The 27,771-nt window shown below is 40.0% G+C and overlaps 1 protein-coding gene across 3 annotated transcripts; it reads left to right on the top strand.

Moving 5' to 3' along the window:
* Positions 1-524: 524 nt before the first annotated feature.
* cxxc5a (CXXC finger protein 5a) lies at positions 525-27,148 on the top strand. 3 transcript variants are annotated; one of them, XM_053649231.1, is made up of 3 exons: positions 525-849; positions 10,386-11,473; positions 25,975-27,148. In XM_053649231.1, the coding sequence occupies exons 2-3, from the start codon at positions 10,625-10,627 to the stop codon at positions 26,014-26,016; spliced, it is 891 nt and encodes a 296-aa protein (XP_053505206.1). In that variant the 5' UTR covers positions 525-849; positions 10,386-10,624; the 3' UTR covers positions 26,017-27,148. The 3 variants fall into 3 exon arrangements, with proteins under 3 accessions (XP_053505206.1, XP_053505204.1, XP_053505205.1); XM_053649229.1 differs by having other exon boundaries at positions 25,972-27,148; XM_053649230.1 differs by having other exon boundaries at positions 525-1,112; positions 25,972-27,148.
* The last annotated feature ends 623 nt before the right edge of the window (positions 27,149-27,771 follow it).

The following is a 27,771-nucleotide window of genomic DNA, read 5'->3' as shown; positions in this document are numbered from 1 at the left end:
ATAAAATATTGCATCATTAAAATGTATTATTATTATTATTATTATTATTATTATTATTAATTCTTCGTCATTTTTGTTTTGCACGATGCATTCCCTGCAAAAACAAAGCACTCCGCAAAACCATGTGCTTTAATAAGCGCCACCAGTAACCACGTGCATTTGTGTTTGACATTGTTTGACTGTAAACATGAATCTGTTCAAAGAAAGTTCAGTCTTAAAGAGGTATGAGGACATATCAACTTTTGCTCATAGAGGAGCAAAAGCCCAAAGGCTGTGTGTGTACTGCAATGGCAGGCGAAAGAAACGGCTGCTGATCACGCGCAGCTGAAACAATAGCGCATAAAGCTTTTAACCGTGTACCTGGCGACCAAAGAAAAAGCCTGCGAGTCCAGTCCAACCTTTCACCCTCGGAATCAAAGCAAATCAAAAGCAGCGTTTAAGAAATCGCGACGTCTTTGTCACGGTTTGTGCGCTGTTTTTTTTCCTTCCCTCCCCTTTCCGCCCTCGCGCATCGTGCGGGAAACTCCAGTTCGGTTTTTACGTGAAGCTCCAAAAATCTATGAAATGTGTTTGCATGCTCGTCTCCGTGAGCGGGGATGTAGAGGTGGGATTGCGAGAGCGGAGAGGCTCGGGAGCCCACGCGTTCAGGCGTCCAGAAAAAGTGCGTTTGGACGTGATTCGCCGCCCGGTTCGGCGCGCTCTCGCCTTGCTCAGGGGCTCCGCGCTTTCCGGGAGCGCACCGTGAGCTTTTGCTGCTTTCGTTTTGACGTGGATCGGCGCGGCAAGGGATCGGAGACGGACCGCTCGGACGGACACTCGGAGCCCTCCCCTCAGCTCGAAGCCGCCTTGGTAGGTGCGAATTAAAAAAAAAAAAAAATAGAGGAAAGAGGAGGGGGACGCGTTTGCGAATATGCAGATGTATAGAAGGGGCGGGTGGATTTGGAGTAGAGGGGATCATAGTTTGTTGAAGTCTCAAAAGTTGGCGTGTCATCTTTGCTGATGATCAACTGGTCTGGGTGAAAGAGAGAATGGTTCCGCCGTACGCTCGCGGTCGCGCCGCTGTACACCGACCGCCGGCACTGCGCTTTCACACCGCCGAGCCCAGACAAAAGGTATTTTTGTGCCGCTTTTAATGTCACTCGGGTTCGCTGCCTGGCTATCTATACCTGATGCATTTCTCTTTCATGGCTTCCTGCGCGTGAAAGTAATTTCCTACACGGTTCGTGGCGGCTATTCAAAGTACGAAATCATTACAAAAAATAAATCCCGCGTTTGATATGAAATGATTTTTAAAATTATATATATATATATATATATATATATATATATATATATATATATGCATAATCGCGAGGTTTTAATCTCACCGTGCATTATCTTCCAGAGGACACGGTGCGTTATTGCTTTATTGTATATCACCGTTGTGATTAAATATTTGGCAGCGGAACCGCGTGGATGAACCCTGCGTTTATGGACAGGTGGGCTCGGGTGTGTGCGGTGATGTGAGGCTTTATGGTAGCGGAACTTTATGGCAGCGCACCTGTGCAGTATAAAAGCTAGGCTATATAACGCAGGAAGCTGTGCAACTGAGCCTTTCCGACTAATTACGCAGTCTACTTAAGCGCAGAGGAAACGTGTTGCTTGAGCGTGTGTGTCGGAGAAGGAGTTGAGGATGTGTGGTCTGTCTGTATTGTTCGCCGCTCATCTCGCGCATCACTCATCTTCAACTTTGGTCATTACTGCACAAGTTTGCATTTCATTTCAACTCGAGGGCGCACAGGATTTACACTGGATGGTGAAAGTGCAGATGTTGACGCGTGAAAGCGCGTCAATTTCTCCTTAACATCAGCGGGGGGGGGGGGGGGGGCGGGTGTAGGGGGTGCGTGTGTGTGAGAAATTGAGAGTGTGAGGGAGTGAGGGGGGTGGCTGGAGAGGTGTGTGCGTGTGCGTGCGCGCGCGTGCGTGTGTGAAATTGAGAGCGTGAGGGAGTGAGAGAAGGGGGGTGTGAGTGTGTGTGTGTGTGTGTGTGAGTGTGTGTCTGCGTGACCGCCCGTCTTTAGGGGAGTGATGCGTTAGATTCCGCATTACCTGGACTAATAAGCATCTGCCTGCGTGACGTCTCGAGGCAACCTCAAGTAGATTTTTCCTCCTGCTTGTACTGTCAGCCTCCTAGGCGAGAGAGCGTCTCAACACTCTTTTTCCATTTTTGTTTTGGTCATTTTATTCTGCAAGTGTGCTGATTTTTTAAATCTCACTTACATTATGGGAAACACATAAATATAGGCTTGAAATCGAGAAATTGATAAAACAGCACAAAACAAGAACACACACTTAAATCATCCTGCTATTGATTTCTGGCTCAAGCTGGAGATGTTGGGATTAATGTGGTGCGTGGACGTGGATGGCATGGGGTGTGCAGAGGAGCTGGTTCGGATGGGATGGCTCTCCTGCAGAGGAAGACCAATTACCGACACATACACACCTCTAGGGAGGAAGCGCGAGCTGTGGTTACGAACAGCTTCTTCTGACGGGATCAGTGTAGTGCTGAAAAACGGCTACAGTAAACAAGGGAAATGTTCCTGCGGAAGTGTGCTGCTTTTTATAGGCATATACACATGTTGTAAGCATGTAATAACTCAGTTTATCGCATTACAAGGATATAACCTGAGTTATTACATGCTTACAACATGTGTACAACATCTATCTATCTATCTATCTATCTGTCTATCTATGAAAGAACTGTCATGTTTGATAAGAAATTAATACAGCAGCTATTACATTTACATAGTATAATCGTGTTTTCTTTGTAGTTTATTGTTTAAAGGAAAAATAAGATAAAGACTAAATTATTTAATTTTCTAATAACTGAATGACTGCATAGCCGGTTACCAAAGCTTCCTTATAACTTTTAAAGCATAACTTACACTGGGGACGCTGGTGACATTTCCCCACCACTTTTTGATATGCTCAGTCTGGGCTTCACCACTTTTTGATTAAAAAAAAAGTCTTCTAAAAATCAGCTTAACCCTATTCATTTTGTGAGCTTCATACATCTCCTATGATAAAAATCTCAGTGAGATTTGGATATTTGCACCACACACACTGATTGTCATATCATGGTTTACTTATTGTTTTTTTCTTCTAACAGGCTTCCAGTGAAGACATGATATAGGTGATGTAAACAATAGCAAGTCAATTTTAAAAGACTTCCAAAACAACATAATTTAAATATTTAAAACGTTGGATTTATTGTGGATTCAGTTAGAATGGAAGCCTTTTTCACTGAAAGGTATTTAATACTGACATAACTAAGATTGATTCCTAATTGATCATGATGGGGTTTTTTTGTTGGGGTTTTTTTTGCCTCATCATCAATCTTGTCCCAGTCACTTTTAGAGAGTTATTAATATGACAGCTATCCAGAACATATAGTCTGTTTCACAGTTTATACTTGAAGGTTTTGTTGGACACAGCTTAATTGGGTTTGGCCTGAAGGGGTTGTGACATAATGACCTGTTACCTGAGTACCTTAGCCCGCTTCACCTGGCTTGCCAAACTCTTTACAGCCAAATGATAATGGTAAATATGTGCACAGCCTGCTTAGGTTAATACTTACACATATTATATGACAATAAATATAATATAAGAATATAACAGCATATCCTTCTGATTTTATTTAACCCCTTCACACCAAAGACATTTATTTCACCCTCAAATATGATCATTTTGACAATCATGCTTCTTTTAAAACTTTGTATGGCAAAACTGGATTCCCAATGCCTATCCAATGGCCTTTAATACGAAATCAATGAATTTTCTTTTCATTTCTTCATTTAAATGAATAGTTTTATGGCCATTACAATGGATGCTGAGTCTGAAAGCTTCACTATGAATGACTCTATTTTAGTTCAGTCACTTAATAAAAATGTACAATGCTGTTTAGGTGCTATTATAATAGTCCGAGTTGCTAAATGTACACCCTTTGTGGCTGTAACCCCTCTCATTTAACTACATTTCTCATTTTTCTCAGTTAAATTCATGGTTTATTTATGTTAATTAATGTAAGTTACGGAAGCTATATGTCCTTGAACTAACCAACAAGATCAGTCCTAAAAGTATTATAAAAGTGTTGGCCATTGTTGTTGGAAGATAACTTAGTTATCTAGTAAACATTCAAGTAAACATACGTTAATACAATTATGAATTACTTTGTGAATGGTAATAATGCCATATTAACCATGTAATCTTTCCTGGTAGCTTCACTGTAGTTACTGAATTGCTCAAAGTAGTTACTGAGGAAGACATTTGAACTAATGTCATAAATAATGCTAGTTAACACTTCCTGTATTTGTTCTCTCTTGAGGTTACGTGCAATATTCAGTTAGATTTTTTAAAACAGAATGTTTCCGGGACAGTAAAACAAACAAAAAGAGCCATTTGAAAATTCAATTCCCCCTGTACTATATTGAAAATACGTTATTAACACATTATTTGATGTTTTACTTTGTAGATTTAATTTATTTTAGAAAATATACACTCATTTCAAATCTGATGATTGAAAATAATCAAAATGCTTACGCAACCATGCGCTTGTAATCCGGACAGAATGTGGTTTGGCGTTGTCCTGCTCTGCACGGCAGCATATGTTGCTCCAAAATGTGTACATATCTTTCTGCATTAATGGTGCCCTCACAGATGTGCAAGTTACCCATGCCATGGGCACTGACACACCCCCATACCATGACAGACGCTGGCTTTTGGACCTGACACTGATAACAGCTTGGATGGTCCATTTTCTCTTTGGCCCGGAAAACACGACGGCTGTTTTGTCCAAAAACTATTTGAAATGTTGTATCGTCGGACCACAAAACACAATTCCACTGTGCTACTGTCCATCTCAGATGAGACCGAGCCCAGAGAAGTTGGCCTGGACAGTCTGGATGTATGACTTCTGTTTTGCTTAGTAAAGCCTTAACTTGCATCTGTGGATGCAGTGGCGAATGGTGTTGACTAACAAATGTTTACCAAAGTATTCCTGAGCCCATGTCAGGATATCCATTACAGACTCATGACGTTTTTAAGACAGTGACGTCTGAGGGATCAGAGTTCACGCACATTCAGAAGTAGTTTTTGGCCTTGCCCTTTACTTACCGAGATTTGACTGGAATACTTGAATCAATTAATTATATTGTGCCCTGTGGAAGGTGAAATGCACAAAATCCTACCGATTTGTCTTACTCTTTGTCTTACTTTGTCGTACCCAAAGTGTTGGATTATTTGCTGATGCATCTGTTAGCAGATTGGCGAGCCTCGACCCATCCTTGCACTTGAAGGACTAGGCCTTTTTTGGAGGCTCCTTATATGCTATGATTAGATGATTGCCTCACCTGCTTCACATCACCTTCTTATTTCAACTTGTCACATCGCTATTAGTCCTAAATTTCCCTTGTCCCAACTTTTTTGGAATATATTGCATGCATCAGTTTTAAAATAAACATTTATCTTCAAATAACTAATAACTAAGTTATTAGGTAAAACATCAAATACCTTGTCTTTATACATTTTTTGTTTAAATACAAATCAAAGTACATTTACAAATCAGTCCTCTTTGTTTTTATTAGCATTTTCCCTACTGTCCCAACTTTTTCAGAATTGGGGTTGTATAAGTACTGCTTATAATTGTGTTTGTGGTCTAGAGCCCAGGAACTGGCTTATCTTTTCTCTGTAAAAGATAAACAAAATGTAAAACACCAATATGTAGCCATCTAAAACATAAAAAGTTTTACACAGGAATAAGATGTAAAGGCTGTAAAAACAAACAAACAAAAAAAAAAAACTCCAAAGAACTTTGTCAGCTGTCATAATTTCAGCTTTACTAGTGCTGCGGTGAATCATAATGTTGTCACAATGCTGTTATTCATTGTAGAATTACAGCTGTCTGAAGATGAAAAAATACCCAGTATGTTTACTCAGCAACTGAATCCTCAGTATATCCTCTCAAGATTTAATTTAGACTGTAAACAGGAAGCTAGGCTAAGACAGTTCCCCAAACTCACCGCTGGAGGTAACACAACACTGAATCAGACCTTCTTTTATTATGTTTGTCCTCATCATATGATGATAAAACTGAAGTGAAGTTGGCTTGTTATATGGCTTCTGATAACGATATGTTTATCCATTGTCATTCAGCTAACCCTCAAATATTTTCGACATGCTTATTCTTCTGTCCTTTTGCTAATTATGCCTCTCTTCAAACCATTTCTATGTGAATCTCAACGTCTGTCTGAAGCTCAAACTGGATTCTCACTTGCAACCCAGTGACCTCTAAGAAACAATCTGTGAATTTTCTTTTACTTTTTGCATTTAAATGAATCATGTCAGAGTCCGAGTGCTCCAATACTAATGATTCTATTAGTTTCTGACAGCACCATATGCAGAACTATTGCTTTAATGAACTCACCTAACATGAAACTGTCACTGTACCCACATTCAATTTGAAAAAATATTTTTATTCCCAACTTTGGCTATTATATTTCTTTAATTCAGTAACACATTTATTTTCAAATTATCGTTAATTAATTTGTGAAATCCTTATACAGGTCAAGTTGTGTAAGACTAAATGTTCTCCTTGATCACAAGCACACACTGATATTTTTACTTTTCTGTGCAAAAGTCTTGTCTTTGTCTTTGACCTTTTGCAACCTCTTGCTATGAGTCACATGGTTGTTCACATGACTGCACAGTTAATAACTGCTAAAAGGCATTTATTCAGCTCATGTTGGATTTCTGCACACAGGTGGGCTGAGGAACTAGAGGCCCTGAAAGGCACTGACACTATCACACATACCATACTCTTACTCTGATATTGTGTAGGATGTTGCCTGGTTTGGCACAAAATAATATTAGCTGTGATAGGGGATTGTGTATGAGATGGCAATATTTTCAAACTGGACATTGCCTAATTCAATCTTTAACTGTCCAGTTTGGGTGAGCCTGGGGGAACATGATGTGATCGTCTGCTGTTGTAGCCTGTCCTCCTCAAGATTGAGTCTGTTGTGCATTCTGAGATGCTTTTTTGTTCACCACAGTGGTTAACAGTGGTTATTTGAGTTACCATTGCATTGCTGCCAGCTCAAAACAGTCTGGCCATTCTCCTCTCATCACCTCTCTTGTCATCAAAGTGATGAGAACCACAGAACTGATGCTCACTGGATGGTTTTGGGGTTTTTTCAACAGGTTCTAAAATACTCAGACTAGCCTATCTGGAACCAGCAACCATGCCACAGTCAAAGTGACTGAGATCACATTTGTTTCCCATTCTCAGGTTTGATGTGAACATTGACTGAAGCTCTTGCTTCAAGTATCTGCATCATTTTATGTTTTGCTCTGCTGCCACATAATCACATAAATGAGCAGGTGTATGGGTGTTCCTAATAAACTGGCTGGTGAGTCTAGTTCAAAAAGTCATTGAGGACATAAAGACCAACATTCTTTGAGCAGAACTTATTGCAGAGAAGAAGATAAAGAGACAGTACGATTGACAAACACAGCATTTTCCCTTTGGAGGCATTGGAGAAGCCGTTTTGAGAGACACCCTCTCTCTCTCTGTGAGAATCGGATCTAAAAGAAGTGTTAATAGACAGAGCGAAATCAAAATTGCTGACTGCTGAGTGTGGCGTTTAATAACTGACAGATGACAGACAATGCCAGAACTCTCTAGGCTGCATATTTACAGATCTATGCAAGATCTTACTGTATGACCGCACTCCAGATATGGAGTTTAGCAATGTAATAAACTACTTTAAACTGGTCGTGTCGGATTTTCTTCACTATGTGGAACCAAACTCAGGAAATAATCGGTAAAAATATAGTACAGTGGTTCAGTGAACAGTTAGTGATACCTTTATAGCTAGTCTGTTTCTTTTTTTTTTTTGAGCAACAAGCTCAATTAAGAAAAAAAATAATGGCTGGCGATTGCTATTTAATAATGATCAGTTCCACCTTTTCTTTAGTTACTAAATATATCTTAGTAGTTATTAATATATATTCTTTAAGGTGAATAACTGATGGCTAAACTGAATTCCTGAAAGGAATCATATCAGAGAAGGGATTAATGAATGAATACATTTTTATAACCAGGCACTTTATATACTAATGCCTATACATTTTAATAATTAAAACTAATGCTATATTTGAATTGATCTGATCTTCCTGTTTCCTTTTCATGAGCCTGTTTGTCTTGTCATCTCGTTTAATGAAGTGTGGTGGGGATGACAGCATTGCACCCTCATGTTGGGTCCTTAGCTTTGCACTACACCGATGATGATTTAGTATTGCACCATGAGTACAGCTGATGGCCCAAAATCTAATCACATCCCACCCTTAAAGGGAAGGGTGTATGTTTGTCCTGAAGAAGTGAAAGCTAGCCTATTAACAACACACTTTAATGTGATTACTAATGAAGTTACTAACAAACCAAGATTTGTAACAAGACTGACCCAGATAACAGCCATATTCTTGAAGATGGTGAGAGTGTTGCATGGTTTGGGGGGATGGTTGGTCACTGATGGTGTGTAGCCAATCGTTGGCTCCATGCAACACCCATGCGAGTGGAAGGGATTTTAAATGTGCCATGTTGTCGTTCTCAGCCAGAATGAAACAGAACCCAAAGGCTGCCAGTGATGAGCTAGCAAGGTCTGGGTAAGACGTGATTTTTCTGAAGTTTCGAGCATCCAAATGAAAGTGTTGGCGCACAGAGCGAGTTGAACGGATAAGAAATGTGCTGGTGGGGTTGTGCCATGGACCCATGAGATCTGTGTGTGATGGGGTTGGCTTGGCAGGCGGGAGGCGAAGCTGCCTGGCTCAGCATGGCCACTGGTCAGGAACAGAACGAGAGAGAGAGAGCGAGATATGGACTGGCTGTGGTCCACTGGCGCCACAGACCCCTGAGCTGGGGAGAATGCGGGGGCTGCACTCCTGCCTTTGAAGCTTTACCTCCCACTAATTCTGGCCTTCCAACTTCCACACACTGCGTAGACACCCCCCACCCGCCTAGCCCTCCCTCCCCCTCCCTTTGTTTCCCTTATAAGGCCAGGCCTGGCCATTTCCTCAGCAGGGTTGTACATGTATGCGTGTCTGTGGTCACTGTGTAAACTGATGAAGAACAATAACAAGTCTTTTTTACTGAATATGTTTGGGATCAAACGATGTGCAGTATCACCATGCAAGATCTCTCCAGTTTCATCCATGTCACAGATGTTACGAACATCTGCAAATACCTTGTTCCTTGGTTAAATTATTAGCATCAGATTTGTGTAAGTATCTATGACAACTCTTAGATCAGCTGGTAAGTAGTTCAGTCAAAAATGTGACTGACTGATCCACAGTGGACCAATTGCACCAACTGGAATATGGGTAGACAACATATATGACCTCATTAGAGATGCAGATTCTAACAAGATGAAGGAATGCAACAAGCGAGACGTGACGGTACACTCTGGAGAAGTCATGAAAAAGAGTCCTAGTACGTGACTTCAGAGATGAAATCATGGCATATTATCAGGAAAGAGTGCATTGACATTGTGTTCTAATGTGTGTGAATGTGCATTTCATGTGAGAAACATGAAAATAATTTTGGTACCCAATAATTGAGATGTATATTCATGATGAAATTGGACAAACTTTTATTTTATTTGAGTTGTTACAAATGACACTAATTACCTTTGGAGATAGTTGTCAGGTATCATAATTTGTTTGACTGTAATCTGAACCAAAACTCAAAACTCTCATTTTGTACCATTACCTAAACACATACAGCGTAAGCTTGTTTCCAGTGTTATCATTGGTAGTTAGCAAAGATTAGCAAAGATTTATTTTTCTCTAAACTTTGTGGCCTGCTTTCCCAAAAGCACTGAAAAAATGCAACAAATAATATTTGCTTCACTACATTGCATTGATGTACACTGCTTTTAAAACCCAGGTCCTGAGTCATGTCTTTTAAAGCCTGACTTTACCAGTTGTACTCAATACCTTTGTTTAGCTTAACTCAGAATGATGAAGGGATAGCTCATCTCAGAGACAGAGAGATAGATCTGAAGAGCTGTAGTGCTATAAACCTTCCTATTCAATACTGTCTAACAAATTGATTCCATCCATTAGGCTTAACTAAGCTAAATGCTTAGAAATGATTCTAAAGAATAGCATTTTAGTAAACAGTCTTAAACTGTTTAACATCTTTGTAAAACTGTAAAATACTTCATATGAGGACTTGGGTTTTTTGATGGTTCCTCATGGTTGGGTATGTTTCTTTAATGCTGTTGAATGGTAGATGAACAAATATTTGTTTTCTTTTTCTTTCTCTTTCACTCTGTCCTTCTTTATGGTAGTTTACCAGTTGCCAGTGGGAAGATGACGGCTGAGGTCTAAAGCTGGTTCTGCGGTGCCAGGGCCTGCCTGCCATTGGCTGGCCAGTTTGTCAAAGAGGAGGCTCCTCCCTCATCTGGGTATCCAGTGGACTGAGAGTACTGCCTGGCTCCTCCTTTGCCAATCCCCTGTCCCCTCCCCAACCCCACCCCCTACCCACCCACGAACACACATACACACACTCACACCCTGGGGCTGGACCATGTCTGGCGGACGGCCGGAGGGCAGCCGGACACCCGAGGCCCAGGACAAGGACAAAGATAAGGACAAGGAACGGGAGCAGCACAGCTGCAGGGAAGACAGCCCCGTCGTTGAGCGCCGCAATCGCAGCGGCATTATTAGCGAGCCCCTCAGCAAAAGTCTGAAAAGGTCTCGCACTCTTTCCCAGTACACAGCTGCCTGCCCACAAAACACCAACGGACTGAGCCATAACGGCCAGGCCAAGGGGAAGGTCCAGTCTGGCCAACGCAATCAGCATCAGCAGCAGCATTCGTCATCCACGGCTTCGTCCCTGGTGCCTGCCAAAGCGGACCGGAGCCTGGAACAGGCACTTGAAGGACACAACGGCCTACTACACTTTGCCCAGGCAGCAGCGCTGCTCAAGCGAGCAGGCATGGAGCACATGCTGCTGCCTGGGGGCATGGGTGCAGGGGTGGGAGTGGGTGGAGTGGGCACTGAAGCAGGGTCAGGTGACCTGGAGGGTGCATCAGCAGGTGATAGTGTGGGAGGCCACACGGACTTCCCGTATGGCATAGGTGGTGGCTTTCCCTTCAACCCGGCTGGGCTTTTCATCATGACGCCAGCCGGTGTGTTCCTTGCCGACAGTGCCCTGCACATGGCCGGCCTGGCTGAGTATCCAGCACACAGTGAGCTGGCCTCCGCCATCAATGCCGGCAAAAAGAAGCGTAAACGCTGCGGTATGTGTGCGCCTTGCCGGCGCAGGATCAACTGTGAGCAATGCAGCAGCTGCCGCAACCGCAAGACGGGTCACCAGATCTGCAAGTTCCGCAAGTGTGAGGAGCTAAAGAAGAAACCATCTGCTGCACTGGAGGTAAGACCAAAAAACACTACTTGCTCCTGAGGGCTGTAGGGTAAATTTCTTCTCAGAAGAATTTTCTCAGAAGAAATTTATGGTATATCTGTGGTATAACACAGATGAAGACCGACCATTCTTTGAAATCCTCAAACAATTTGCTTTATGACATGGTAATCCTGGTAGTGTATCCTTACTGTGAATACTTATATCTGGTGTATGTTACTGATATTTCATGGTGCAATGGGTTGTAACAGACAGCACGTTCACCTTTTTTGGAGGCAGGGCTGCACATGGTAGAGGTAGCTGAAATGTCCAGAGAACACATTCCCCTCCTGGAGGTCCAGATTGGTGGGGTTAAAAAGGCAGGTGATGAGGCTTTGGGGTGGCAGGTGGCAGTGGCAGTGTTGGGGGAGTGGGTGGAAGGACAGACATGCACCATGGGGATTGCTCTAATCTGTCCACCCACTGTGCTTCACGTCTCTCTCCACACAGCTTGCCTTACTGACACTGCATGCTGGAGAGCTTTTGGTAGACTTCTTCAGTCTTCAGACTTCTTCATAGTCATTTCAAGACTATGGGAATGATAAGTGTGAAAGGTGTGTCTGAAAAGTAATAAAAGGGTTGGTGCATGTGACAGGAGTTGGACTCCTGGAAAGCATGTGTCTTATAAATGAGTATAATGATATGTAGTAGGGAGAATGTAAGTTTATAGTAGAAAAAGTGGGATGCACATTTGTAAGTTTTGTTTGACATGGTCCATCTGGCCAAAGGACAGTCATCTGGAGCACCAGGTGCCACAGTTGCCCTCTGTTTCTATCTCTCTCTCTCTTGCACATGGCCCTCCAAACTTTATGCTGAGGTCATCTGAAGTTGGTTTGGCTGTGTTTCACATACTATGAAATGTGCCATTCAGTTATTAATTTAATTAAACTTATCTTGCTTTAATCATAATCAGTATTTTCTTGTAAATTGGATCAGTTAAAATCAAGTTTAATTTTCTGCTAACAATGCAAATACACCACAGCAGCATCTGCCTGTGTTAAGGCACAGCCAATCATAAAGCACACAGGACTACTAGACAGTTGGTGTCAGCATCTCAAAACAGGCATGACCAGGCTGGGTGCAGTCAGAAATTTAGCTGTAACTTAGCATATTAGCAATTGGCTATAAATATTGTGGAAAGATTGAAAAGAAGAGTACTGTTGAATACGCTTTCATTCAAACACTCTTCTTCATGCGCATAAAAGTGCAAAAAAAACAAAAAAACACACAGTATCGATATTTGCAAGCAGTGCATGAAGTGGTAAAAACATGTACTCCGCTTTTTGGTATGTTATATATTGTTTTAACAGATTTAGCAAACCATTAATTGACTAATTCTGAAGCAGTGAACAGGACACTAAACTACAAATGTTTAAAACAAGCATGACAATTCAAATATTAACAAAATATTCAAATATTCATAATATTTTGCTTAAAGTACCATCAATGGAGCTGACTGCTCCTTGCTTTTCTTTGGTTTGTCAGTGTATGTTTGAGAATTGGACTCACTCTCATTGAGGTGATGTTATGTTGTCCTCTGGTTCCTTTCAGGTCAATTCACACCAGACATGTTTATGAAACTTTTTTTTTTTCGTGACAGTTGGCTTCAATTTTACAAGTTGAAGTTTCATTCCATGCCAGCTGTGTTAAGGCTGTAAGACGTTGCTACATGTGCTTCTTGCCGTCACTATTTGTTCATGCTGGCACATAAAAGTGAAGTGTAAATGCCATAGAAATCGATTGAAATCACACACTGACATATTCTGCAGGCTGGGAACTTAAAAATATTGTTCTTATTAGCTAGATAGTCCCTTTGGTTCTGTGGCTAGTCATGGGTAAAGTGGAACACTAGGAGCTTATATGAAGTGCTTGTACACAAAAAAGAGCAAAATGTAGCAGTTTAAACATCAACTAACTGCTAATAGTCTGTATACTATAGCTCACTAGTAAACTAAGCCACTAAGAAAAACATAGACATTTAAACATTAGCTTACTTAGTTTACTGCTAATAGTATGTGTGCTATAGCTCAGTTAGGTTAATAAGTCACTGTAATTTAGCGAAATGATTAGAAACTGCAAAGCTAGCATGGTTTGTCATCCTTTTAGTAATGTTACAAACTTGACATCACTTGAGTATTCTGAATTATTTTAAAAGTGATTTGTCTGTCTTTTTTTGTTTTTGTTTAGTAGTACATCATGATTTGTAATCACTACGCGTAACATCTAAAGTAGCAAACAGAGGTACATTTCAGTAAATGTACTGAATGTACTAAGTAGAATGGCTTCCATCGTTATATATATATATATATATACACACACACACATGCAACCATCATCCAAAAGCTCATCAAATATAACCAGGATCAATGTCAGACTGATCAGGGATTCATTTGCCAGTTTGCCATGCTTTATAGCTTATGTTTGCTTAAAAATTAATGTGTCTGGCCTCCAAGGCTGGTTATAAGGCTAATAACATTTTAAAGAGATCCTAATAGACAGGTAAGATTAATGTCACTAATGCTTGTAAGGATGATAGAAAATACTACAAGTATGTCAAGCTGATTGGGTAGCCAGATGTTTTCCATATAGGATGCTTGTAATGAGTAATGAGTGCCTTACAGATTGTTCATTTGAGTATCTGTTTCAAAGTCTGAATAGGGTGCACCTGGTCTCTAAGATGGGTCAAACATCACACAAGTAACATAAGGCCAACTAAAAGTCAAATAACACTGTGTTCATGTTAATGTTGCTAGTGGTGATACATTCTGTATGAATTAAGAAAATAGCACCATCCTAGCTAGCGTCTCTACAGTATATGCTAACCATTTCCTTTCTCATTTCTGCTAGCAGTTAGCTGTTACTTAATGTAGCTGAATTGTTCAATGAGTGCAGCAAGAAGCGTGCAGCTTGGCATAATTATTTGATTTCTACTGATTTAGAATTGTGGTGTCAGAGTGGACAAGTGATAAATTTATTAGCTAGGCCACAGCACAAGTAAAAGTTCCAATGTGCTGCTAGGTCCCATGTTTAGGGACTAGGCTAAAAAGTTGTAGCTAACGTAATGTAATAACATCGAGAGCTAGTTAGCTAAGGGAAAGCAAAGCGTATGTGAACATGTGCACATAGTGTTTGCATCATCAACAAAAAGTAATTGGCAAACATTTCTGCTACGAGCTTTGTTATTCTGTTCTCGCATGCACATAAAAAACCATTAGAGTCTGACTGGCTTCTTTTTGTGTTCTTGATATATTTAATTGAGAGGTGACTGAGTGTAGTAAGCAGGTGAGTTAAATGACTGCTTTGTGCTGCTCAGTTTCATCAGTGTTTCCATACCTGTGGCACCTACCTAATGCACCTAGTAAAATGTGTGGTACAGTTGGTACAATTAACATGGAATTCAATTTGTGCCAAAAGTATTGAATGTAACTTTTCAAGAAACGAACAAAAATATACCATGAGAAAGAAGAAAAACACTGAACCTGAAAACAGTGAGCTCAGTAGCAACAACGTGGTCTTCAAATAAACAGCATTCTTTGTTAACGGTTTTCTAAGCTTCCTTTTCGCTAATCACGGTTTATGAATGCGCTGCCAGAGTTTTCATTTACGCTTTCAAAGTTGTACGTTCTCTCCATTCTGGTACAAACCTCTCGTGTGGGCGGGGCTTAACAGCGATTTACTCTCATTGGCTAATGAGATTCGGATTGACAGCTCTCTGACCTGGAAGTAGAGACTTCGGTGGAGCGAATGTTGGAGAATGTTCTGGATGCGGTTCTCTGTATAGTTATAGTGTTTGTACTTTGTAGTGGAAATGACTTACTTACTTAATCAGCATATTAGTTCGTAAATAATATTTGAGGTTTGGGTTGTTTCATCTGATAATTGTTTCGAGATGAGCTCTCAGGAGAGGCACGGAGTGGCAGCGTCATCATCCTCCTCCTCCTCCTCCTCAGCTGGACACTCGAACTGTCGATCCAAATCTCACTAGCCAATGAGAGTAAAGCACTGTTTAGCCCGCCCATATGGAAGGTTTGTGCCAGATTGGTGAATGTAAACATGAGTGTAAATGAAACCTTTGAAAACATAAACGAAAACTCTGGCAGTGCATTGATAAACCATGATTAGCGAAAATAAAGCTTAAAAAACGGTTATCAAGGAATGCTGTTTATTTGAAGAACATGTTACATTTTTGCCACTGAGTTCAGTTTTCAATTTTAGAGTGCCTTTCTTCTTTCTCATTATATATTTTTGTTCGTTTCTTGAAAACTTATGTTCAATAATTTTGTCACAAATTTAATTCCAAATAGACACAGTATTGAGGTGAAGTGTGTGAAGTTTAAACCTACCAAATACAAACCTGTTTTTGTGGATGTTAGAAAGGAGGGTCATTTTTCTGGTTGTTGTAAATACTTGTCTATTGGGCAACTATAAATAAAAAAATGTTTATAGCATGTCCTGGGGTACTGATTTGTCCAATCCTGCAGTAATAATTTAAGTACTTTAGAGACATTTACTGGAGAATAAGTAACCATTTGGGTTTAAAAGTAGAATTAAATTAAAGAACCAACAAATCAATTATATTGGAGAATAGAAAAATGGGAGAAAGAAGAATACACGTCTTATTTCATGCTTATATAGTATTACTTGTGTTGTTGCATAATTCTTCTGTTATTGTTGGAAGCCAATCAATTCAGATTTTTGTAGTCTCATGTAAATGGATAACAATGTATTGAATACTTAAACGAATTATATTCAAATGAAACAGATTCAACAGTTTTGATATGCAGATTATGCATTATCTCCTCTCTGTGAATTAACTCAAGTTGAATTAGTATTAATTAAGGTAGTGAATACACTAAGGCACTAAGGCAAGTGTACCTTCTCATGCAGAACATGAGCTATGTAATGCATCATCATTTTGGCACTAATTAATGGTTTTCAACAATTACGTGCTGATACAGCTGGGACGCCGGTATATTAACATGCCTCCTGGGATTATCCTCCTTTCAAAATGTATTAAAAGGCCTTGTGTCATTCAAATTCAAATTAATATAATTGTAAAAATGACATTATTACAAGTGCATTATAAAGTTGATCTGTATAATCTACATTGTATTAATAGAGTATAATTTGCACCTGTGTTTTGTAGAATTTTGTTTTATGGTGCTTAAATTCTCACTGATTTTGCAGCCATATTCTAATAGATTAATAGGTTGTCTACAAGTAGGAAAGGTTGTATGTTCAGTGCCACTTGGTTGAAAACTAATAATACCGTTTTTGGAGTTAGCTCAATTCAATAAAGGTGGAAGGTCTCGAGTGTCTTCTTTATTGTTTTGCAAAGGAAAATCTTTAGTATGTCTGTTTTGTGTTTCATGTTGCCTGTTTCTGATTTTGAAGTACTTCAATCTCATTGTTTTAAGATTTTTAATCTCTCTCTCTCTCTCTCTCTCTCTCTCTCTCTCTCTCTCTCAGCTTCTAGTTCTTTGGTATAGTCTGGCGGATTCCACAATAGTTTTGCCATTTGGCCCTTGTAAAATGTAAACATTATTGTTTAATCACTTTCCAACACTGAATATAATAAAACATGCATTCAGCCATTCAAACATTAATGCATTACCCCATCCCAGACAACAGTACCCCCCCCCCCCCCTTTAAATGAGTAACAGGGTTAAGGTTTTAGTATAGAATTAGCAAATAAAGAAAATGTGGTTAATAGGGCATTAAGGATATTCAAATTATTAACTTAAAAGTTATTTTTAAATGACTAACTTACATTCAGTCTATAATTTGTGTAACAGGGTTGTACATTCAAAGAGCAACATGCAATCAATATCACAATATCACAGAAAATAATGGGGGAAAAAAGACTGTGAAAACTTACTTTTTTCTCTCCCTATGATCAGGATATTTGGATGATGCAACTGTTGAAAATGTGACATGTGGAATATTCAGAATATTTCTTTGGGGTAAATGTGTACCCAAACTCTTTATTGAATATTTTTGATATTTTTCATAACCTATAATGGATGACTCATGGAAAATTATGTTTCAAGCATGTGCTTTGTACATTAATGTGAAAATAATATGATTTTTGAAGCATTTTAATTATATTTCGAGGTAAACTGTAGTTATGGTGAGCTGTACAGGCAAAAATGCTGTTTTTTAAGCACAGTAGACTTGTTAGGTAGGTGTTATTAATGTTGTAACTTATTTATCTGAAGCACGCACACAGGTTGTTGTGAAGGACACTTTATCTATGTTTAAAATATCTTCTACCTTTACGTTCAATACTTATTTGTAAATGCAATATCATTGGTACACAAATGGCTCTCCAGTAGTGGGGTGATAAGGATGTCTCAGCACTTTACATTGTAATTCTGCATGCCACAAAACTTCTAAATATGCATCACTTTCGTGATCTTGTGTCAAGAGAGGGTTGCTCTGCAGGATCCTGATAAAATAATGTGTCCCTTGAGATGTTCTGCTACACTGATTCTAAGCCATGTAAATAACAAAAGGTTTGGAATAGAAAATGTCTTGTGCGTATACAGGCTTTTTAATCACACACTTTCAATTTTTTTACTTTTTAGTTTTTGTCCTAAATGCTGGACCTTCATTAATTTGTTATTGATGACAACCATTTAGCAAACGACTTTAGATGTATTCAGTCTTCAGTCTTCAGACATCACAGAGAATAGGATGGTGCATCGATGTACCACAGACAGACTTACTGCTGTAATATCGCTTTCATTTCCTAAGCTGCTCTAATAACTGGAAAATTGGGTACAGCGTGAAGCTGTAGCACTGCTTAAGGGGCCACTTTGAATGTGTATGGAGTCAAACAAGGTCATGGTGTGCAATGGGATCAGAGTGCCATCTTACATTACAGTAATTAAACTCGCGCAACGAGCCTTTTGTAAAACAGGTGACAGAACCATTTCAGCCGCCTTACTCAACATCTCTATGAAGTGCACAACAGGTGTAGAAGGTTTGTGCAGATCTCCTCGCTGTAATTTCAGGTTTTCCCCACAGCTCATCAGAAGTGTTACCTGTTAGAGTAATTCCATTATTAAACTGTACAGACTGAGCATGTGTTTTGACAAGATGCATAATTGTTTGGCTCGCAAACGGCAGTTTTGCTAAACAAATACTAATTCCGGCACAAACCCAGAGTGATACAGTTGGCATACACACAGACTCTAATTAAGATCATTTGAAGCTGAAATTTCAAAGTACATAAACATAACGCATATTGATTGATGTGGACGTGGAAATATTTTTTGCTAAGTGAACATGTGACAGAAGAAATGTTTACATTTTGAGTGTAAGGGTGGATCAGAGCTAAATTGACTTTTGTAGACAGTTTAGTTTGGTGGGAGCATGGTGGCTTAGCACATTCGCCTCACACCTCCAGGGTTTGGGGGTTTGATTTCTGCCTCTGTCCTGTGTGTGCGGAGTTTGCATGCTCTCCCTGTGTTTCGGAGGTTTCCTCCGGGTACTCCAGTTTCCTCCCCCAGTCCAAAGACATGCATTGTAGGCTCATTGGCATCTCTAAAATGTCCGTAGTGCGTGAATGTGTGTGATTGTGCCTTGTGGTGGGTTGGCACTGCGTCCAGGGTGTCTCCCTGGGCATCGCTGTATAGGATAAGCGGATGGATGGATGGGTGTTTGGTTTGGTATAGTTTCACTGCAGATTTATGTGATGCAGTACGAAAAAAAAAAAAAGAGGAATGTGTAGTGTTCAGAATGAATAGCATTCATTGGTCAGAAATAAAGTGATGTTAATAGTAAACAAAAGCCAAAAATCCCACAGGCACTCAACACAGAGTCAGTGCTAAATAAATGATTAGATAATTATATAGGGAAATAGTTTAAAACATTTTGTGTATCACATCCAGCATTTACTTTCTCTTTTTGTTTTAAAACCTAAATATCCAGAACACATAGCATTTCTGCAGTTTTACATATCTGTCCCTTTGCACTGTTTGTGGCTCATGTCTTATTTTAGCAGCTCAAAACTAAAAAAAAAAACATTCTGTCCTACAACCCACAATACACAACATGTTTGCTTGCTTCCTGCAGTTGGGTCAATTCAGGGTCAAATCACTTACTCATTGCAATCAAACCGTACTAGAGTTTGCCTGAAACTACCTTGCTCAGATGGTCTCGGACCGGTTGTTTTAGTCTCCACCCGAATGTGAATTCTTTGTTGTCTCCTGTCCGAAAGAACCACACAGAGGGAGGAAACGCACCAGGGTTTGATTCAAACTGACTAAATGCTGCATATGTGAAAGCACCCTAGATGGACCAAGGAGCCTGTTCGCTCCTCACCTGCATGGGTCCATATGGATTCTTGTGTTTGTGAAACCATGCAAGAGCGTGGGCAAGTGACATTTGTGGCCTGTGTACCATGTGTAGGTGTGTGTGTCGGGTAGGGGTGAGGAGAGGAACAGACGGAGAGAGAGGGAGTATGTGGGTGTTGCTGCAATGTTTGTGGGGTTGGTGGATCTGCAGGTTTCATCATGTGTTACTGTTGCCTAAGTGAGGGCCATATAAAAACACTGAGAGAGAGAGAGATACAAACAGAGAAAGCATGTGAGAGAGAGATAGTAATAGAGAGAGGAGGGGGTGGTGTGCAGTGCGCCACCTCACACCTCTCTGATGTGTCTGAATTTATTTTGGGATCACTCAGTTTAAACAGCAATAGGAGAAGCACAGGAGAATAAGAAATGGCCAGAATTGCTTGACACACACTTAGTCCAACACTCATCCCAATACTTATCATCCTTCCTTGCATACTTACCTCCACATGTTTTCTGTGACCTACCTTAAAACTCACCCCAAAATGTATTCTGATGCTTAACCCAATGCTTTTACCAACACTATCCCACAACGTATCACATTGATTATATCAAAACTTATTCCAGCATTTGCCATGCTTTTACCATTACTCATTATTGTAACATTATTTGCATTCATCATTATTACACCAATACTTATCCCAATTCTTTTTTATCCCAATGCTTATCCCAACACTTATACTAATGTTTATCCCAATATTATCCCAACAATTATCTCAATGCTTACTCCAATAGGTATTATAATGTTTATCCCAATGCTTACCACAAACCTTAATCTGGCACCTACCCTGTTACTTGTACACTTAGGCCAACACATTCCCCATCCTTTACACCAATATTTATCCCAACACGTATACCAGTGCTTAACCATACACTTGCACAACACTTAACTTGACATTTAGTACAACGCCTACCTGCAACATAATGCTTTTCCTACTCATTCTAACACTAACCCAAGGTCACAACATTTATTCCAATAATTGACCCAATGCTTGACCTACGTCGTATCCTAGCATGTAACCCAAGGCTTATCCAAAACACTTATTACAAACCTTAAACTAATAGTTAACCCACTATTTATCCTAAGGCTTAATTCAGTTCTTATTCCAATAATAGGTCCAGAATTTACCCAAATGCTTGACCTAATATTTACACGTACATTTATTCCAATGCTTAGATCAGAGACTTATCCCAAAACTTATCCTATTCCTCAGCTATACTTTGACAACTCGTTTTCCTCTGACACTATGGCACTGTTCTTCATGAGTATAAGTGTGTATAAGGGTATTGTGTTCCTAATGGGGTGTTTGCTTACTTTTACTGTACATTAATTTCAGGCTGGTTGCTTAATTTCTTGAGTATGTTCAAGTGTAGATATTCAGGAACTGGTGCTCTGTTTATGTGTCTGGCTTTGTGTCTTGACACCTGCATTAGAAAGGGTGATTGATGTAAGATTAGACTGTATTAAGACCACAGGGAAAAGGCAGCGGGCAGTCTCTTAAGCACGTGTATAAAGCAATCAAAAGTATGTTTAGACCTTCTGACATGCTCTTGTCTGTGTATGAATGAAGATGCTTCATCATTTATTTTCTACTCTGTAGAGTCTCTACAAAGGTGCGAGTGGGATGAAGGGTAGGAGACCACTTTCAGCAGGTAGAGCGCTACTACGTTCATTGTAAAATCAATGAACAGAGAATAAAATGGGACGATTAAACTGGTGGAAAGAATGGGCAAACTCTGAGTGTCAGTGGGCTAGGAAACCAACTGCTGCTACTCCGAGACCACGTGACAGGCTCTGCTATTTTTACAGAGCATGGGTCAAAGATCGTGGGTCATGGGGCGTCACTAGTGAGCGAGTCTTTGAGAGGGTAAGGATTTTTATGCTGACTTCTTAAGCATTTGCTGGTTCATAGGTTGCTATTGACATAGAGGCAGTGGTTGATGTGTAACACAGTGATGCCTGATGCTGTGATTTCACACAACCTTTTGTGATGTCTTAGAAATAGGTTTGGCAAAATGCTATGAGATGGGCATACATTTTTCTATAAAATAATTCAGCCAAATTTAAACCAAATAAATTACAAGAAGATGAAGACACTGGTTTTACATCTATAGCTGACAAAATGACAATGTCCTTCATTCCTTTTCTCAGTTATGTCATGCATGTCAAGGCTTATTTGTGTCATGTGCAGTATGAAATTAGTTAATAGGTCATTCTAGTAATGATCCTTTACGACACCTTGCTTGTTTTTTTCACTCATCATCTCAGAAAATGGGTCCTACTAAATTGTTTTGAGATTGTTTTGAGGAATTGGTTTTTGGATTTCTTGCTGAGATACGATAATGTAGTGGTTGAAAAGGTGCAGGGAGAAAATGAATTAGCCATGGATTAAAACGGACGGATCAAGTCTTTTTTCATGACACAAATTTCGACATAAACCTCATAATCCACAACATAACCATAATCAAATACATGCTTGACAAAGTAAGCTAATGATAAAAATAGAGTGTTTCCCGATTCCCTGTTGTTCTGTGATCTTTTGCTGGGAAAGCACAGACATTTTGCTTTGTTCTTGTTTTGCTTTGATCATTATATTTTTTTATTCTTAAAGTGTCAAATCAGAACAGTAAAAAACTTACTGTGGCCTGTTAATTATTCTGGTCTGCGTAGTCAAATTTAACATGAGTAAAGTTTATAGTGCCTGGGTCTGTTTGTGTATTTATTTGTGAATGTGGGTTACTCTGACTGAGAGTGAGATTGTGTGGGCTAGAGTGTGTTTGACACTGTGTGCATGTGTGTGTGTGCATGTGTGTGTGTGTGTGTGTGTGTGTGTGTGTGTGTGCGCGCGTACGCACAAGAGGAGACGTGAGCTCCTCCTGGCTCGGGGCAGTGTTGGTGAATGTGTGAGATTCTCTGCCGCAGTAGTGTTGCCTTTGGGAGGGAGGCGACAGCTCATCTCCACAGCCATGCCTCAGTACACACAAGCCCTGCCCTAGTCTCAATATTAACTACTGCACCTACATACAGCCTCAGTACAGCCTACTACATCCAGACACTGCCACAGTATGATCTAGTACACCTACACACAGCCTCAGTACTTCCTACTACACCTATAACCAGCATCAGTGTTTCCTACAACATCTATACATAGCCTCAATACTCAATACACCTACGCACAACCTCACTACACCTTACTGTACCTTCACACAGCTTCAATACTCAATACAACATGTGCATACAGCCTCAGAACTCAATACCGCACCTACAAAAAACCTCAATACAGCCTACTGCATGTATACACAACCTCTATACAACCTCCTATTACTAGACACAGCCTCAATACATCCTACTACACCTACACACAGCCTAAGTGCATCCTTCTGCAACTGTGTACAGCCTCAATACTCAATACTACACCTACACAAGGCCACATTACAAGCTACTACAGCGACACACACTATCAGTACACCTTACTGCATTTACACACAGCCTCAATACACCATATTGCACCTTCACACAGTCTCAATACTCAATACTTCACCTACACACAGCATCAATACTCAATACTAAACTTACCGACAGCTTCAATACTCAATACTGCATATATGCACAGTCTCAATTCTCCCTACTGCATCTATATACAGCCTCAGTGCACCTGGCTACACCTACACACAGCCTTAGTACTCCACAATATGCCTACAAACAGGCTCAGTACTCAATACTACACTTACACACAGCCACAGTACATCCCACTACATCTACAAACAGCCTCAATACAGCCTACTGCACCTTCACACAGCTTTAATACACCACATCACCTTCGCACAGCCTCAATTCTCAATACTACATCTAAATAGAGCCTCAATACATCCTACTTCAACCATACACAGCCTCATAACAGCCTACTACACTGACAAACAACTTCAAAACAACATACTGCACCTTCACAAAGCCTTAATACTCATTACCGCACCTACACACAGCATAAATACTTAATACTACACTTATAGATAGCCTGAGTACTCAATACTTCATGTATACACAACCTCAGTACTCCATACTACATCTATACACAAGCTGAATGCACCTGGCTACACCTAAAAACAAGCCACACTACTTACACCCACACACATTACACCTCATTACAGCCTACTACTCCTTCACATACCCTCACTATAGCATATAGCACCTTTGCACAGCCACAATACTCAGTACTGCACCTACAGACAACCTCAGTACACCATACTACACCTATAAACAGGCATAATGCTCAAAATTACACCTATATACAACCTTAGTATTCAATACCTCACCTACACACAGCCTCAATAATCAATACTACACCTACACACACTCTTAGTACACCCTACTGCATTTACACACAGCGTCAATACACCATTCTGCACCTTCACACAGCCGCAATACCCAATATTTCACCTACACACAGCAACAGTACTCAATACTAGACTTACATACAGACTCAATACTGCATGTATACACAGCCTCAGTTCTCCCTACTGCATCTATACACAGCCTCAGTGCACCTGGCCACACATACAACCAGTCTCAATACATCTTAATACACCTACACACAGCCTCAATACTCAATACTACACTCACATACAGCCTCACTACAGTCTACTACACCTTCACATACTGTAACCTCACTACACCATACTGCACCTTCGTGCTGCCACAATACTCAATACTACACTCACACACAGCCTCACTACACCTTCACATACTGTAGCCTCACTACACCATACTGCACTTTCGCGCCACCACAGTACTCAATACTGCACCTATGTACAGCCTCAGTACACCATACTACACCTACAAACAGGCTCAATGCTCAATACTACACCTGCATACAACCTCAGTACTCAATACTACACCTACACACAGTCTCAATAATCAACACTACACCTACACACACTCTTTCTGTTCGGCTAAAGAGTATGAGTCATGGTTTTGGGGTTTTTTTGTCCCCGTTGCGTACATTTAGAAACTGTGAGAGTAAAATTTTCCTTACTCACACCTGTGTCATTTGGGAACTTTATATGTTTCCAAACTCATCGCAGAAGTGACCTGAAAGACGGTTCTCTGAAAAGTACCTGAAGCCTGAAAGTGCAGCGTGTTTCTGATTTGTTTAAAATAATTAATAAGAATATGTCTTGGCAAAGGATATGTTTGCCAAATGTTTTTATCGATAATTGAACATTAATATAGCTTTGAAAACACAGTATCTCTTTTGCCATTATTGTATATATTACTGTATATTATTATATATTATTATATAGTATATATTATTATATATTGTATATATTGTAAATATTTGCAGAAGAGCTGAAAAGATAGTTAATATCAGGTCTATATTTTTTACTTTGAGAAGGAAACTTCCATAAGCCCCTTGCCAAAGCCCCTTATGTTTGATTAGTCACAACTGATACAATAAATTTTTAACGGCAAAATGCACAAACAGATATTCTCTATAGAGTCCATGGGGATTCAAGTACTTGTGCACTTCCTTATTTTACATGTTAAATACTCGGGCTATCAGAATGACCAAATTGCACAGTGCTAGTCTTGATACATACCTAAAACTCAATACTGCACCTACACACAGCCTCTATACTCAATACACACCTACACACAGCACTGCTGCACTCATTTAGCTGACCATGGCCTTGTCCCAGTCTGTCTGGGCTTCAGAAGCAAACTCTAGTAAACAAGGCGGGAAATGGAGGGAAAGACAGAGAGACAAAGAGACACAGATAACGTGAGGGAGTGTCATGAGTGTGAGTAGCGGGGTGAGAGCGCGACGTGACTGCGTGGTGACTAAATAATAAATGTGCCATATCAGGTTTCACGTGGAGCCAAGGCCATGGCCTGTAGCTGGGGGAAGGGAGAAAGGACAGGAAGGACAGCACATATGAGATGCAGAGGTTTTCAGCAGAAAAGAACTTTAAAGTGGAGCACAGACAGTAGATAAAACCAACTTTCAGCTTGTGTGTCAGTGTGCATGACTAAATGATAAAGCACCTTCTTAAAGGATGATGTCTTAGTTGTAATTCCTTTTCTCTTTCTTCCCTTCTGTCTCTTCTTTCTCTAAGAAGGTGATGCTGCCAACGGGCGCGGCATTCCGGTGGTTCCAGTAGGGCTGTGACCGCCGACCTCCACCCAAAGCTCTGCCATCAAGTGCAATGCTAACTCTCACTTGGACCGACTCCAGCACCGACACTGGCTAGCAAGCATTCAATCCACGAAAAAAAAGAGGAAACAACCACCAGAAACTTCATAGAAACACACACACGCACACACACACACACACACACACACACACACACACACACATACACACACACACAACAAAGCAGAAACGCAACAAAAACGTAATCAATCGAATAATGGATGCACCTACTTATTCCTTGAACCAAAAATTAAACATAATGAAAAAAAAAATTATGGCAACTTTCATTCCCTTTTATATGTTTCCATTTTGGTACCTTTTTGTCCTTTTTCCAGCAGGTTTTTCTCTCGCTTAAACATTGGAACAGTTCATTGCCAAACAGAAATGACAGACTGAGTGTGGACAATCAACAAAATTTCTGTGTTTGGTGTTAATGTCGTTCACGTGTGGAAAGATACAGTACTTGTGTAGAGAATGTAAATTTTACAGCTATATTTTAAAACTAGTGGCTCATGGCAAGCACTATTGTAATTTAGCACCGTTGTTCTTACTTAAAACTCTGTATTTTATTGATTGTTTCCTTTTTTTTTAAGTTTGATTTTAAATTTATAGATTGGAAAAACTGATCAATGTTTGTCATTTAAGAAAAAGAAACTATTTCAAGATGTAAAAATCCCGTTTTTCTGAATGGAATGAAAAAACAAATATATGTTGAGACCCCACGGTAGTGTATAGTCAGAATAGATGATGACTGTTGTACATGTGGGGTTGCTACTACTGGAAGCTCCTTGACCGCCAAACCATCCATCTGTCCTAACATTTAAGTCTGCACTGTTTTGTTGTAAGACTGCGGCCATACTTTTCGTTACGACGTCGCCATTGTGCAGGTGTGGATTCATCCTCCTAAGCACTTGGAGACAGCACTTGCCCAATTAAACGCACTGAAAAATTATTCTTTTTTTTTTTTTTTTTAAATTGTTTGTTGGTTACTTTTTTTTTTCATGACATTGCCAGTAGCTACATCTTTTAAAATGAACAGCGATGTTTGTATTGGAATTAGAAGTATGGGCTGGTTTTGTGAATAAAAACAAATGCATGTATTTGTGTCAAGAATTTACAGCTCTGACGTCTGTCTACTTGCATGTTTTTTAAGAAACGACCACAAACGCTTAAAAAAAACCCCCACGAGTATGGAAATGTTCACAAATCTTATAGATTGTTCGGTTTTCAAAAAGGTAAAAATAATAATAAAAACGCGATTGGACAAGAACTGTCATTTTGAAATGCAGTCAAAGTCTGTGATGTTATTTTGGGAAGGGGAGGTTACAGTAAGTTGTAACTGTAAGTTGCTTACAGTAAGCCATATAGGACGTATAAAATAAAGCATATCGCACTAAATAAAGCAGACCGCTGTTAACTGAGGCCGGATATCCACATCAGACACTAAGAAATGCTCCTATAGTACTAATCTTCAGGAATAAATCTCTTTCTGTGACACAGTCTGACATTTACAGGTAAAAAACACAATTAGAGCCAGATGAATAATTGATACTGAGCCAGTATCTCCGATCCACAGCCGGGGTTTTCTGAGCAGGAGTGTGAAGCTGGATTCGAGTCGAGGGTGCTGGAAGGGTTTGAGATCTTCTGCAGAACCTAAGGAGAGACAGTGATGAGGCGCTATCCTGATTATCTTCATACTTTTACACCAAGCAGCATCAGTTCT

Source organism: Ictalurus furcatus, chromosome 18 (assembly GCF_023375685.1).
Source record: "Ictalurus furcatus strain D&B chromosome 18, Billie_1.0, whole genome shotgun sequence".
NCBI classification, from domain to species: domain Eukaryota; kingdom Metazoa; phylum Chordata; class Actinopteri; order Siluriformes; family Ictaluridae; genus Ictalurus; species Ictalurus furcatus.
Note: the sequence above shows the minus strand (reverse complement) of the source record. Positions and strands in the feature narration are given on the sequence as shown.

Excerpts from the sequence above, each read along its gene's own strand:
- cxxc5a (XM_053649229.1), top strand. The coding sequence starts at position 10,625 with ATGTCTGGCGGACGGCCGGAGGGCAGCCGGACACCCGAGGCCCAGGAC. Across the intron at positions 11,474-25,971 it reads AACCATCTGCTGCACTGGAG|AAGGTGATGCTGCCAACGGG; the intron begins GTAAGACCAAAA and ends TCTTTCTCTAAG.